Below are 12,738 nucleotides of genomic sequence, written 5' to 3'. Positions count from 1 at the left end.
TTCAACTTGCACGTACCTTATGACCTAGTAACCCCACTCCTAGATAAATACCCAGGAGAAATGAGCGCATATGTGCACAAAAAGATGTGTACACAAATGTTCATGGCATTCTTCATGATAACCAAAAAGGGGAAATAACCTAAATGCCCATCAACAAGCAAAGGATATGTTGTGTGTTATTCACAGGATGGACTACTATACAGCCCTGAAAAGTATCAAGTGACTGCTGTGTGCAGCAACATGGGTGAACCTCACAGATATTCAGTTGAGTGAGAGAAGCCAGACGTAAAATAATATGTACTCTTTGAATCCATTTGTAGGAAGCTCAAGTTCAGGAAGAACTAATTGATGTTTATAAAAGTCAGAATGGCGTTACCTTGGTTACCCCTGGAGAGAGGGGACCCTAAAAGAGTCTTTGGAGGGGCTGGAAATGTTCTATATCTTGATGTGAACCATCATCGGGCTGTTGGACACATAATATAAATGCACTTTTTGTGTGGAAAAAAAATTTTTTTAAACGATGCGAAGTCTCTCCTGTGTGACTGTCTTCAGGTGGTTTATGACCATCTACTGGGCGGATGCAGAATGATCGCTGTCATCCAGTGACATGGGATGGGTTGTCAGGTTGGCGCTAAGAAGAGGAGGCCCAGGGCTCTGACTGATACCCTCGCTGGTATTGGTCCAAGTGGAAATGAGCAAACTTAGCTGGATTCCAAAGTCCCTGGGCCATTTTTCAGTCAAACCCATCTCCAGGGGCGTCGTTCTCGAAACCCTTAAGGGCTGCCACACGGGCGACACTTTGTCACACGCCTGGGTGTCTGTCTTGCCTCCTGTCCGCACAGAGGCAGAGGCTGATCAACTCGGCAAACGGTGTGAGCAGCAAGCCACTTCAGAACGGGAGGCACGAGAGCATCGAGAACGGGAACGTTCCTGTGGAAAACCCCGCAGAGCTGCAACAGGAGCGGGAGCAGCCGCCGCCACCCCCAGAGCCAGAGCTGGTCGAGGCCGCTTTCCTGTCCCCCTTCTCCATGCCCGGTGAGTTCGGGGGCGGGGGGGGCTCCCGGGCTACACTGCTGGGGGCTCCGAGGGTCCAACCCCGGGTCTTCAGGATGGAGAGTTGGACCCATGAGGGCGGGGGAGGCTGGTGGGAAGGGTGGGCATTAAGTCACTCGGCGAACACCTCCCAAGTGCTGAACTGTGGGTTAGAGCTGCACTGGGATGCGGCACAGCCCAGGGCGGGGAGCCTGTGTGCCAGGCGGCCGGCCAGATGGAGACTTGGGAAGTGCCAGTAGCCCCTAGTGACGGCACTCAGACGCCCAGGGCATCGAGGCTTTCCCATGCAGTAAGAGAAACAGCCATGTGTGTTACGTTTATGGGCACGCTCAGACTCTCCAGCCCTTCCAGCACGGGCAGGCTGTTTTGCCCATGCGTTGTATATTTGCTGGGACAGGATATTCTGAGGCCATAAATGACCTTTAGACAGTTACACCTTATCTATTTGATGACATCTCCTACCTATAAGTAAGTCAGAACAGGCGTGACTCTGCCCCCAGCCCTGAGCGTCCTCCCATCTCATTGGACGGGCCCAGTGTCATCTGACTGCCAGCTCCATGCTGACCTCACCTCTGCTGCATCCACACTGGCCTCCTCACTGTCCGTCCTACCCAGAACAGTAGCAGGTGTGCTCCTGCCCCAGGACCTTTGCACTTGCCTTTGCTGGAATGCGCTTTCCCCAGTTATCTATATGGCTCCTTTCCTCACCTTCTTCGGGTCTCTGCAGAAACGTCACCTTCTCGGTGTGGCCTTCCCTGACCACCCTAATTTAAGTATTTTATCTATTTGGTTATCTTGTGTCTCCCCGGCTAAAATATCAGCTCTGTGCTGGCCGAGATCTTTGTCTGTTTCATTCACTGTACCCCCAGTGCCCAAGCCCGACACGTAGTAGGTGCTTAGTAGATATCCATCAAATGAATGAATTCAGGAGTTCGTGTGCGAGAGGATCCCCAGACACACCCAGTCTGTCTTCATCTTTAACCAGACTCCTCTGCAGTCCACGATGGGAAATGAAGGCCTGAACTCTTTGGCCTCATCTCAGAGGTTTTTTCTTGGTGTCCTGCCATCCTGAGAGGCAGCAGAATTCCAAATTTTCAAGTCCAGAACTTGATATTTTTCTGAAAAGAATTCTATGTTTTTAACATCAGGCTTACAGACCGCACCTGATTTGGGACACGGCTTGGGGGGGGTAGAGGGGAGAGGCTGCCCCAGCCCCTCGTCCCCATCTTTGTGGGGACACTCCTGCTTCCCAAATAGATGGTGTGGGCCCTCCTGGACTGGGCTACTCTGCCACCGTGCTTCATCTGGAAAATATAGGTTCTACTTGCAGTCACAGGGTTTCCTCGGAGTTTCTGGATTAGCGTCTCCAGAGCGTGCTGAGCACAGCTCCCCGGGGGCTCTTCTCCAAATTCAGGGCCTGGTTCCCAAACCCAGATAGTCCAAGGACTGGAACGTGGCCTGGGAATCTGCATTTTCAAACCTAGGGGCCTAGGCCAGGTTAGGAATTGCTGCTCCTGGTCAGCACCTCCCAGCCTTCTTTCACATTAAGGGAAGACCCAGAAAGTGGAATGTATTTCCCCCACTGAGGTCACAGAGGGGCCCAGCCCAGGGGTTGGGTCCTCCCCAGGGCTCCCTCTGCTGACCAGAGGGCTGAGGGATCTGTATCTCGGCCTGCCTCTAAGACATCCCTGGCACGTCGGCCCACGTCGGCCCACCTTCCGGAACACTCTGTGGGAGCAAAGGTCATGCTCAGCCAGCTAGTCTGGTGGGCTAAAGGTCGAACTGTCTTTGGGTGGGAGCTTGGCCCCTGGGACTGGGGCTGGGACACTGAGGGAGGGAGGGGTGGTCTTCTGCAGATCCTGGAAACCTGTATCAGATCATCCGTTTAGATATGCAGGAAAAAGAAGCTTTCTGTGGGGCGGAATCCTGGGAGGGAGGCGTGTCCACCCAGAGGAGAGCCTGCTCCAGGGCTGATGGACCAGGACGGGCCTGCCCCACCTAGCGTTTCTTACTTCTGTGGTCCTGAGAGGTCCGGACACAGTCCCCTGGGTACTGCACGTAGCCTCGAGCCGTCACGTCACCAGCTGAGAACAGGGGCTGTAATCACCAGTGGGGTTTCAGTTCCTCAGGACCTGGACGCCAGATGCCAGGGAGGCCTGGAGTATGGCCACAGAGAGGGAGATGCATCCGTTGTCCAGGAAACAGCCTACCTTGCTGGGGAGTCGGACTGAGAAGGGGCTACTCTTCGGGGTGTTCTGTTCTCCAGCCCCAGGAGGCGGATGCAATCTGCATTTTACAGACATGTGGCCCGACGGGGTCACCGTCCCCACCACCCTGTACTGCCAGTTCGTCTGGATCCTGGTCCTGATGCTGCTCATAGACCGAGGCTCTGCAGGAAAGCAGGGAAGGGACGCGCCCTTTTTGGTGGCTGCTATTCTATAAAGTGAGGCAGCCCCATGTCAGGGCAACTCATCTTTCCATTTCCTTGAAACCTTGAGTTTGGCAGGACTTTGTGGGGTTGCCCCAGAGCCAACTACCTCCTCCCCTTGTCCTGCTGCCAGGATCTGATGCTCCTTAGAGAAGTGGCTTATGGGAAATCGGGTCTAGCTCCCTGCAGGGACTCTGGGCAGGTCACCTCCCGGGGCGGACGGCGGTGCTTATAATGCTGCTGTCTTGCAAAGGCCAGGACCAGGTCCCTGCCCCCATGAGCCCTTCCCCAGGGAGCTCTGCCCTTCCTGGTGGGCAGGGGCTTCCTGTTGAAGTTGGTTCCACATTCCTCTTCAAGCCAAGGGCTCCAGGACGTTCCCCTGGGCCGGCGCGCAGCAGAGCCAAGTGCTGTGAGCTTCCACCCAGCGCTTGCCTCTCCTCGCCCTCAGGAACGGGCCGGGGCTTCCTGTGTCCCTGCGGAAAGCTCCCTTTGTGTCCCTGCGGAAGTGTTTCCAGGTGTTGCCCTGGGAAACCACAAGTAACTTCCTCTCCACCTCCTCCTCCCCCCTCAGCGTGAGGAGCAGGGGTGGGAACAGAGTCGTGTGGCTGCCGCCCGTTTAGGTGTATACGGCCGCCGAGGGAAATCGAGGCTGGTGTGGACAGAGGCTTACAGGAATTTAGAGCCAGTGGATGGGATGCAGCACTGTGAGAAATTCCGAGTATCCAGCCCTCCGTCCACCCACTCGCCCACCTCATCTTTTCAGCTCATCTGCGGTTGTGGCATCACAATCATCTGCGGCTGTAGGGAGGCCCTGAGGGGCTTTCGGGGTGGATGGCGCTCATGTTCTCCTAAACTGGACCCCAGGAAGGAAGCATGGGGCCAGGGAAGGGGTAAGGGGGTGGGGCACTGGGAAGAGGGCAGAATCCGTCCCTCTGGTCAGCTTGGAACCAGCGTGGCTGCAGGTGTCAAGGAGTGACGCCAGGCCATCTGGTGTGCAGCTCTTCTGCATGGTCGGGGACAGGCTGGGAGGCAGGCTCTGGAGTCCAGAAGTCCCGGGTTCGAATCCCGGTTCTACCACTCACCAGCGCCCTGGCCCCGGGCAAGCTGCTTCCTCTCCTAAACCTCAGTTCCTCATCCACAAAATGGGCCGATGGCACTTGGGTCTCTGTAAATAAGATAAGTAAGTAAGACAGAGCGTTAGACACTGCCTCTGTGCACTGTGTGACACATGGGTGCTCAGTAAATGTTCATCTGGGTCACAGTGTGCTTTAGTCTCATGGTTTCCGTTATACCCAGCTTCGCATGCCCTCCCCTGCTTGGACCATAAGCGATGTTCTAGAAAGGTCACGGGTGCCAGAATCCCTGGAGGCCTGGTGCTGTGCTCATCCCAGGGTCAGGGAGAGGGAATTAGTCTCTGCTAGGTGCCTCCTATGTGCTGGGCCCTGGGTTTCAGGCACTTTGCAGACAAGAGGATTTTTTTTTAATAATTTATTTATTTATTCATTTATGTAATTTTTGGCTGCATTAGGTCTTAGCTGCTGCACGCGGGTTTTCTCTAGTTGCTGAGAGCAGGAGCTACTCTTCATTGCGGTGCGCAGGCTTCTCATTGCAGTGGCTTCTCTTGTTGCGGAGCACGGGCTCTAGGCGCGTGGACTCCAGTAGTTGTGGCACGTGGGCTCAGTAGTTGTGGCTCACAGGCTCTAGAGCGCAGGCTCAGTAGTTGTGGTGCACGGACTTAGTTGCTCCACGTCACGTGGGATCTTCCCGGACCAGGGCTCAAACCCGTGTCCCCTGTACTGGCAGGCGGATTCTTAACCACTGTGCCACCAGGGAAGCCCCAAGGGGATTGTTTTAGTCAGTAAATATTTGGGTACCAGACTGTTGTGGGCCTTGGGGATCCAGGTGGGAACAGGACAGCCATGGAGCCTGCCCTCTGGGACCTTGCTGGGTTAATCTGAGCAGATAATTTCATGGTCCACTTTATGTAGCATCTCCTGCCCTTACCACACAGCTGAAGGGTAGGTGAGGTGGAAACGCCAGCCGCGGCCCCCCGGGCTCTGCCCACCCACATGAGGCGTCACTGGGCTTGTGAACCAGAGCCAGGGGCACCCAGCCCCAGCCTGCATCTGGTGCCCACCAGGTCTGATGCTGGATTTATATCGACACCGGGCGCAGCCATGCTGTTCCCACTCTGAGCCACAGAGGCTGGTAATCGGGCCTCCTGGGCCAGCTGTTTGTTGTGGGAGAGGAAAAGGAGAAGGAGCTCTTCCTCCCGTGGAAACTGTGGGCTGCGGCCCAGGTGCTACCCTGCAGTGGCCGGCCGGTGACCCGGAGCCCCAGCCCGGCTGGGGAAAGCCCTTAGTACAGGCTGTTTGTGGCTGACGTACAGTCTGAGACGTCCTCCTGCCCTGTGGGCCACACCCTTGCCCTCCAACTGGACTCCTCCTGCCCCCATAAGGGTAAAGAAATCACATCTTGTGTTCTGGGATGCTGGTGCCTGCGTCCACCATTATTATAGTGACCACATCCAATTGGGGACTTGCTGTATGTCCGGCGTTGAGTGAAAAATAGGGAATTCTTACAGGGCTCTTATGGGGCTTCTGTGTGCCATGCCCTGCTCTAAGAGCTTTACATTGTATTCCCTCATTTAATCCTCACGACAACACGTGAGGTGGGGACGATGGTCATCTCCATCTTATGGAGAAGGAAAGGGAAGCACAAAGAGGTTAAGTGACTTTCCCACAGTCACCCCGCTACTAAGTGGAGAGCAGGTTTCCAAACTGGGCAGCCCTAACTACTGCCTCTTTGTACTGTGCACTTACATTCAGTCCTCGCAGCTGCCTTGTGAGGGAGGCATTATCATTATCCCCATTTTACAGAGAGGAAAACTGAGGCTCGGAGAGGCTGTGGGACTTCCCAAGTCACACAACCATCATGTGGGGAACCACCCTTCCGCCCTGTGCCCCTTGAGCTAGGGATGCCATCCCGAGCCAGTCTACTTGGGAGCGGAAGCCCAGGCCCTGGGAGGTTCTTGAACGGTAACAGGCAGTAAAGCTTAATATTGAGCACTTGCAGTGAGCCAGGCAGGCTGCTTCACGCAGATGAACTCACTGAGTCCTCAGGACAACCCTGGAAGGTGGGTACTGTTATTATCCCCACTTCCCAAGTGAAGAAACTGAGGCTCAGAGAGGTTTAGTTGCCCAAGATCACACAGGAGGAAGGGGCAGAGCCAGGATTTGCACACTGACATTCTGACCCCAGCTGTGCTGAAGGGACAGCACTGTAGCCCAACCAGGGGATTCTTTCAGCTCCTTCCTTTGGAGCCCGTGAGAAAATGCTTGCCTCCGCCTGGGGTGTCTTCTAGCTTCTGCACAGGTGCCAAAGAACTTGAGTCTGTGTTGAGCAAACCATGTTGAACTGAGTTGAATTATGGGCCTTTGGGACCTGGCATGCGTTCTTCAGGCCTCGGATGGCACAGCTAAACCTTTTCTTCCTTTAGCAGCATAAAACTCGGTGCAAGCCATCTGAAGGTTTCGGGAAGCTTCCAGGGCTGCTTCTCCCCACCCCAGCCCCATCTTCTACATAGCACTGACAGAGCCGTGCTGACGGGGAAGAGAGAGGTCTGCTGAACCCAGTAAGGGATACTGCAGAAATGGAGCTCTAGAAAACTCTGGGCCCTATTCTTTGCTCTTAGCTGCTCAGCACATCTGGGAACACAGTGGAGAAGCTGCTGGTGCCGTGGGCTCATGTACATGTGAAATTCCACACGCGGTTCCCGTCTGCTCCAGGCCGCCAGAGACACACGGCACTTTATGGTGGAAATGATCTTGTTTTTGCCTCGGCCGCGGGGGCCACCAGAGAAATCACACGTTCGGTAGATTGTCCCGTAAGTCAAGGTCAGGATTTCAGAGAAGTGCCCTTGTCAGCCACGGTGGAGCGCTGAGGTGTCAGTTCACACCTAGTTAGAACAGACACTGGCTGAGCACTGTTATTTTTTAATATAACAGCTTTATGGGAGTGTAATTTACTTACCCTGATGTTCATACCTTTGCAGTATACAGTTGAGTGGTTTTTAGTCTACTCACAAAGTTGTGTAACCATCCTCACCCCCATCGGTTTTCTTTAGCACCCAAAAGGAGCCCCCTACCTATTAGCAGTTATTCTCCATCCTTCCCCCATCTCCTGGCAAATGCTACTACTCTACTTTGTCTCTCTGTATTTATCTATTCTGGACATTTTATATAAATGGAATCATCCAATAAGTGGCCTTTTGTGTCTGCCTTCTTAGCGTGATGTTTTCAAGGTTCATCCACGTTGTGGCACGTGTCAGTCCTTCATTCCTTTTTATGGCTGAGTAATATTCCATTGTATGGATGTACCACATTTCTCCATTCACCAGTGGATGGACATTTGTATTATTTTCCCTTTCTGGTGATGAGTGGTTTATACAAACAGCTACTAAAGCATAGTAGGGAAAGGGGGGGTCTGTTTCTATCTTTTAATCTAAATGAAAGCGGTTTTCCTCTGAATTCTCTGTGGTTAACAACAAATGGTCTCTGAATACTAGAGTTAAAAGGGATTTTGGGAATTTTAGACCTTCTTATATTCCAAAGCAGGAAACTGAGAGGAAGGGGCTTGCCCAAGGGGCGGTCTTGACCAGACAGAGCTGGGCATCTGGACCACCTGCCCTAGAATCTACTCTGTGATGACCCTGCAGCCAGGCCCGTGCAGTGCAAGCTGGGAAGTGAAGGGGCCCAGGACCCACCATGCACCAGGCGTGTGCTGGGGTCCTGAGGTCACACAAGCTCCCTTTGAGATAGAAGGAGACCTTTCCCCCCCACCATAAGGATATAGGGGTGTGTTACGGATCCCACGAGCAGGGAAACAGCTGGACTCCCCCAGGGGCCGGACTCGGGACCTCCATGAGTGTTACGGCTCTGTCTTCGTTTCTCCACACCTGCCTGTCTCATTCTGCTCTTTGGCTGCAGACCGGCTTTTCTCAAATTCACTGTCAGTGCACACGGCAGATCGTGGCCTCCCACTGGCCCCAGACTGACTCCTGACAGGTCCTTCTTCCCTAACTTGGTTCACTGGTGTTGCATCTGAATTCCAGAGTCCCGAGAGAGAGAGAGAAAATGCTACAGTCCCAGAGGTCAGGGGTCCACCCCTGGTCAGAAGCCGTGCTCGCCAACACGGCTTTGGTGGCCCCCGGGAGGGTGGGTTAGAGGGAAGGAGGGCTGAGCCCACGTGCCTGCACCCCTTGCAGGTGTCTATGACAAGTACCTCCAGCTTCATCAGGACATGATGGATGGAACCCGTCTCAGATGCAGGAGAAATTGATAGACGTAGGTCCCTTATGCAGTGGTGGGAAGGACGCTCCTGGCTGGGCACCAGCAGTGACTCCCACTGCACCTCTGCCACCACGCCAGGATTGGGGAGGTGGGGAGCTGGGATGCGCCCAAATGTTCAAGAACTCACCATCAGAACTGTGACCCGGGGACCATGAGGCCGCTGCCGCAGCTGATCTCTAGCGCCCCAGCACCACGCAGTGGACACGGGGCTGCCGGTACAGCCTGAGGGACCATCTCTGATTCCCACTCAGCTAGCACCTGGGCACGGACGTGCTACTGCAGCAGGACTAACATCCCCAGAGCCCTGCTTAACAGTGGTGCATCTAAAGCAGCAGAAAGGCAGCCCGGCCCCACCTCAACTCTGCTTTTCAAAGGGGCCCAATCTGAGTCCAGAACTTCAGCTGCAAGGGAGTCTGGGAAACGCCTCTGCAGACGCAGTAGGAGGAAGTTGGCCTGGGGAATGCTGAGGACCCACTCAGCGTGTCCACCCCCGTGGGAGCTGCAGCGAAGCGTGGAGAGAAGCCAATCTTAGCTGATGACTTACGCCAGAGCAGCTCTAGCGAGGGACTCGTGTGGCTTCCAACCTCCTAGTGAGACAGAGGAGGGGACAGGGCCCCGACCTGTAGCTTCATGGAGCCCCAGCCCCGCACTGTGCTTCACACCTTATATTTGGTGCTTAGATTCTGCACACAGCCCTGCTGGGTGGCTCGTGTGGTCCCCGTTCCCTGGGGGAGGAAACGGGGGCTCAGGAAGCTACACACAGGTGAGTAGGGGCCACGGGCAGGGCTGGTACCGCAGGCCTGCCTGACCCCCGAAGTGCCGTCCTCCGCCTGCCCAGTGTCGCCTTTGGCCAAGAGGGCCCCCAAGCTGGAGCACCTGCGCTGGAGTGCAGGGGGCAGCCAGCTGTTGGGTCTGCGTGGTTTGTAAGCACCGGGAGCCCACAGCCCGGCCCTGAATGTTTGCTGGATGTTTAAAGCGAGTGTGCCTGCCAGCGCGAGGACCAGCAAGCGTTCTTCACTTTGTTGGTGTTCGTGGGACCAGCGGCCTCTGTTTCACCCTCCCCAGGGCCTCCAGATTCAAGGTGCGGCCTTCAGAGGCGGGACAATGAGCTCTGTGCTTTTTGCCTTTTTTTAGTCTCCCCACAGATCCTTGGAGTGGGTGAGGCGGGGCAGTTACCACCTCACAGACAAGGACAAAAGGAGGCTCAGAGAGGGTGAGGGTCCACCTGCTGCCACACAGTTGCGAGTGACAGAGGATGAAACAGCTCTCTTTGGCCCCAAGCCTTGGGATTCCTGAGGTGGAGTGCAAAGCTGGCCATAGCTTGGGATCATCGTTAGAATCAGGGAGTCGACGAACCGACCCCAGCTCTGGGACGCACTTACATCCAGTCCCAGAGCTGGACATGATAGGGGCTGTGGACACGTACGCGGAGCTGGGGTAAGGGTCCCTGGGAGCTGCACCAACCGAGGGAACTCTGGGCCCGGCTTCTCTGTTGACTGGGAGGTCCTGGTCTGTTTGTCTGACCTGTGCCCCTCTCCTGTGTGGGAGGATGCTTCTTGGGGAAGCACGAACAGGGTTCCGGAGGCTGAACCGTGTTACCCGAGTGTGCGGTGTGAGGGGGAGACTGGGCCAAGCGCGTGTCCCTGGGGAAGGGCTCTCTCAGCCCCCGCAAGCTCTCCAGGTCCCTGCACTGAGCTGCCAGGGTGTCTATTACTGGGCCTTTGGTCCCTGTGCACTCAGCCCTGACTGCCCACATCTCCGTGTCAGCCCTCAGCGGGGCCTGCCTTGCTGAAGCCTGTTTCCTCTCACATGCTCCCTTTCAGTCTTCTCCTTCCTCCCCAGCCTCAGCCTGGCAGCTCGGTTTGATTACAGCCCTGACTTGTCTGCTTCCCATGGGGCCCCTCCTTGCCCCTCTAATGCCTTCAGGGTCAAAAGGCATCCTCCAGGACTCAGGACAGGGTAATTAGGAGGCTTTGGTTTTGGACTTCTGGGTCTGCCACTTCCTAGCTGTGTGACCTTGGGCTAGATGGCTTACTTCTCTGAACCTGTTTTAGTCTTCATAAAACCACCCAACCCAGTGCTTGAGTAGTAGATACTCAGCAACTGGAAGTTAATTAACCATTAATATCAACAAAAGCTAAACTTTGGTGCTTGCTCTGCACCAGGCGTTGTGCTAAATGTATCTCCCATGTTGGCTCACTTCAGTCTCACAAGAGCACTGAGAGGTAGACAGTGAGCACAATGAAACTGTTGTTATCCCCATTTTGCAGGTTAGAAAACTGAGATACACAGAGGCTAAATATTTTTCCAAGGTCACCCAGGGAGAATATGCCAGAGCTGGTATTTGAAGCTGGCAATCTAGCTACCATTAACCCTGGGGCTTCTGTGCCCCTCAAAGACCAATCAATTTAATGGTAAGTCTAAATTTAAGGATAAAACAGAAGTAGATTAAAAGTAACTAAAAATTATTGATTCTAAAGTTCATTAACCCCTAAGGAATAAGAAAACTTTAATGATTCCCCTTCTTAAGAGGAGTTTTCTGTTTCGATCACAGCCATGAGCTAAAAGTATAAAGCTCTATGCTGACAGTCGACACCTCTGTCAGCCAGTGGGTAGTGAAAGGACTTCCACAGGCTTTGAAGTCACAGGACTCAGAGGGCAGGCGAGCAGTATAGTACAGAGGACCCAGGATTTAAACTCTAAAGACCTGCATTCAAGTCCAGGTACTACCTCTCACTTTGTGATGTTTACGTCACTGAATTTCACCAAACCTTAGCTTACTTACCTGTGAAATGGGGAGATATGAAAAATAGAGTGTTGATATGGAAAATAGAGTATTTGTGAAAACCACCTCCGAGATGTGTGAGGCACAACACAAATGTCGAATAATGATGAGGGGTCTGTTCATTAATCCAGCCTTGACAACGCTCCACCTTCACCTGCATCCCCTTGCCTCCCCACAAGGGCCAGACTAGAGGCCATTGGCTGGGAACGCAGGGTCTATTTGTGACTCTGCCACTAATTTTCTGTGAGATTTGGGCAGTTCATTAACCTTCATGCATCTTGGTTTTCTTCTTTATAAACAGTTAAGCAAGTGAGATTTATCTCAGGAATGCAAAGCTGATTCAACACTTGAAGAACAATTAATGTAACACACTGTATTTTTAGACTAAAGGGTGAAAACCACATGATCATCTCAACAGACACAAAAAAGCATCTGTCAAAATCCAACACCCTTTCTTGATTTAAAAAAAAAAAAAACAAACACTCAACAAACTAGGAATAGAAGCAGGTTTCCTCAATCTGATAAAGGGCATCTCCAAAAAAACCCAAAGCTAACGTCATACTTAATGGTGAAAGACTGAAGACTTTTCCCCCTAAGATCAGGAACAAGACAAAGATGTCACTCTTTCCTCTTCTATTAAACATTGCGCTAGAGGTTCTGTCCAGGGTAAATAGGCAAGGAAAAATAAAACGCATCCAATTTGGAAAGGAAGAAGTAAAGCTGTACTCACAGATGACATGATCTTATATATAGAAAATCCTAAGAAATCCACCCAAAAACCCCCACAACCCTATAAGAGTTAATAAACTTGCAGAATACAAGGTCAGTATACAAAATCCAATTGTATTTCTATACATTAACAATCTGAAGATGAAATTAAAATTTCATTTACAATGCCATCAGAAACAACAAAATACTTAGGGATAAATTTAACAAAGGTAGAACAAGATTTGTACACTGAAAACTATAAAATATTATTGAAAGAAATTAAGGAAGATTAAATAAATGGAAAGGCATCCTGAGTTCATGGGTTGGAAGACTTAAAATTTTTAAGATGGCAGTAGTCCTCAAGTTCATCTACAGATTTCATGCAATCTTTATCAAAATCCAAGCTAGCTTTT

The 12,738-nt window shown here is 52.8% G+C and overlaps 1 protein-coding gene across 1 annotated transcript in view; it reads left to right on the top strand.

Moving 5' to 3' along the window:
* Positions 1-12,738, top strand: part of SLC24A4 (solute carrier family 24 member 4) — a 171,539-nt gene that overhangs the window by 134,737 nt on the left and 24,064 nt on the right. Inside the window, exon 12 of the mRNA XM_060165814.1 lies at positions 843-1,035. Within this exon, the coding sequence (XP_060021797.1) occupies positions 843-1,035 (193 nt within the window). The remainder of the gene's footprint in view (positions 1-842; positions 1,036-12,738) is intronic.

The sequence above is a fragment of the Lagenorhynchus albirostris genome, chromosome 1 (assembly GCF_949774975.1).
Source record: "Lagenorhynchus albirostris chromosome 1, mLagAlb1.1, whole genome shotgun sequence".
NCBI classification, from domain to species: domain Eukaryota; kingdom Metazoa; phylum Chordata; class Mammalia; order Artiodactyla; family Delphinidae; genus Lagenorhynchus; species Lagenorhynchus albirostris.
This window is presented reverse-complemented; position numbering and strand designations above follow the sequence as displayed.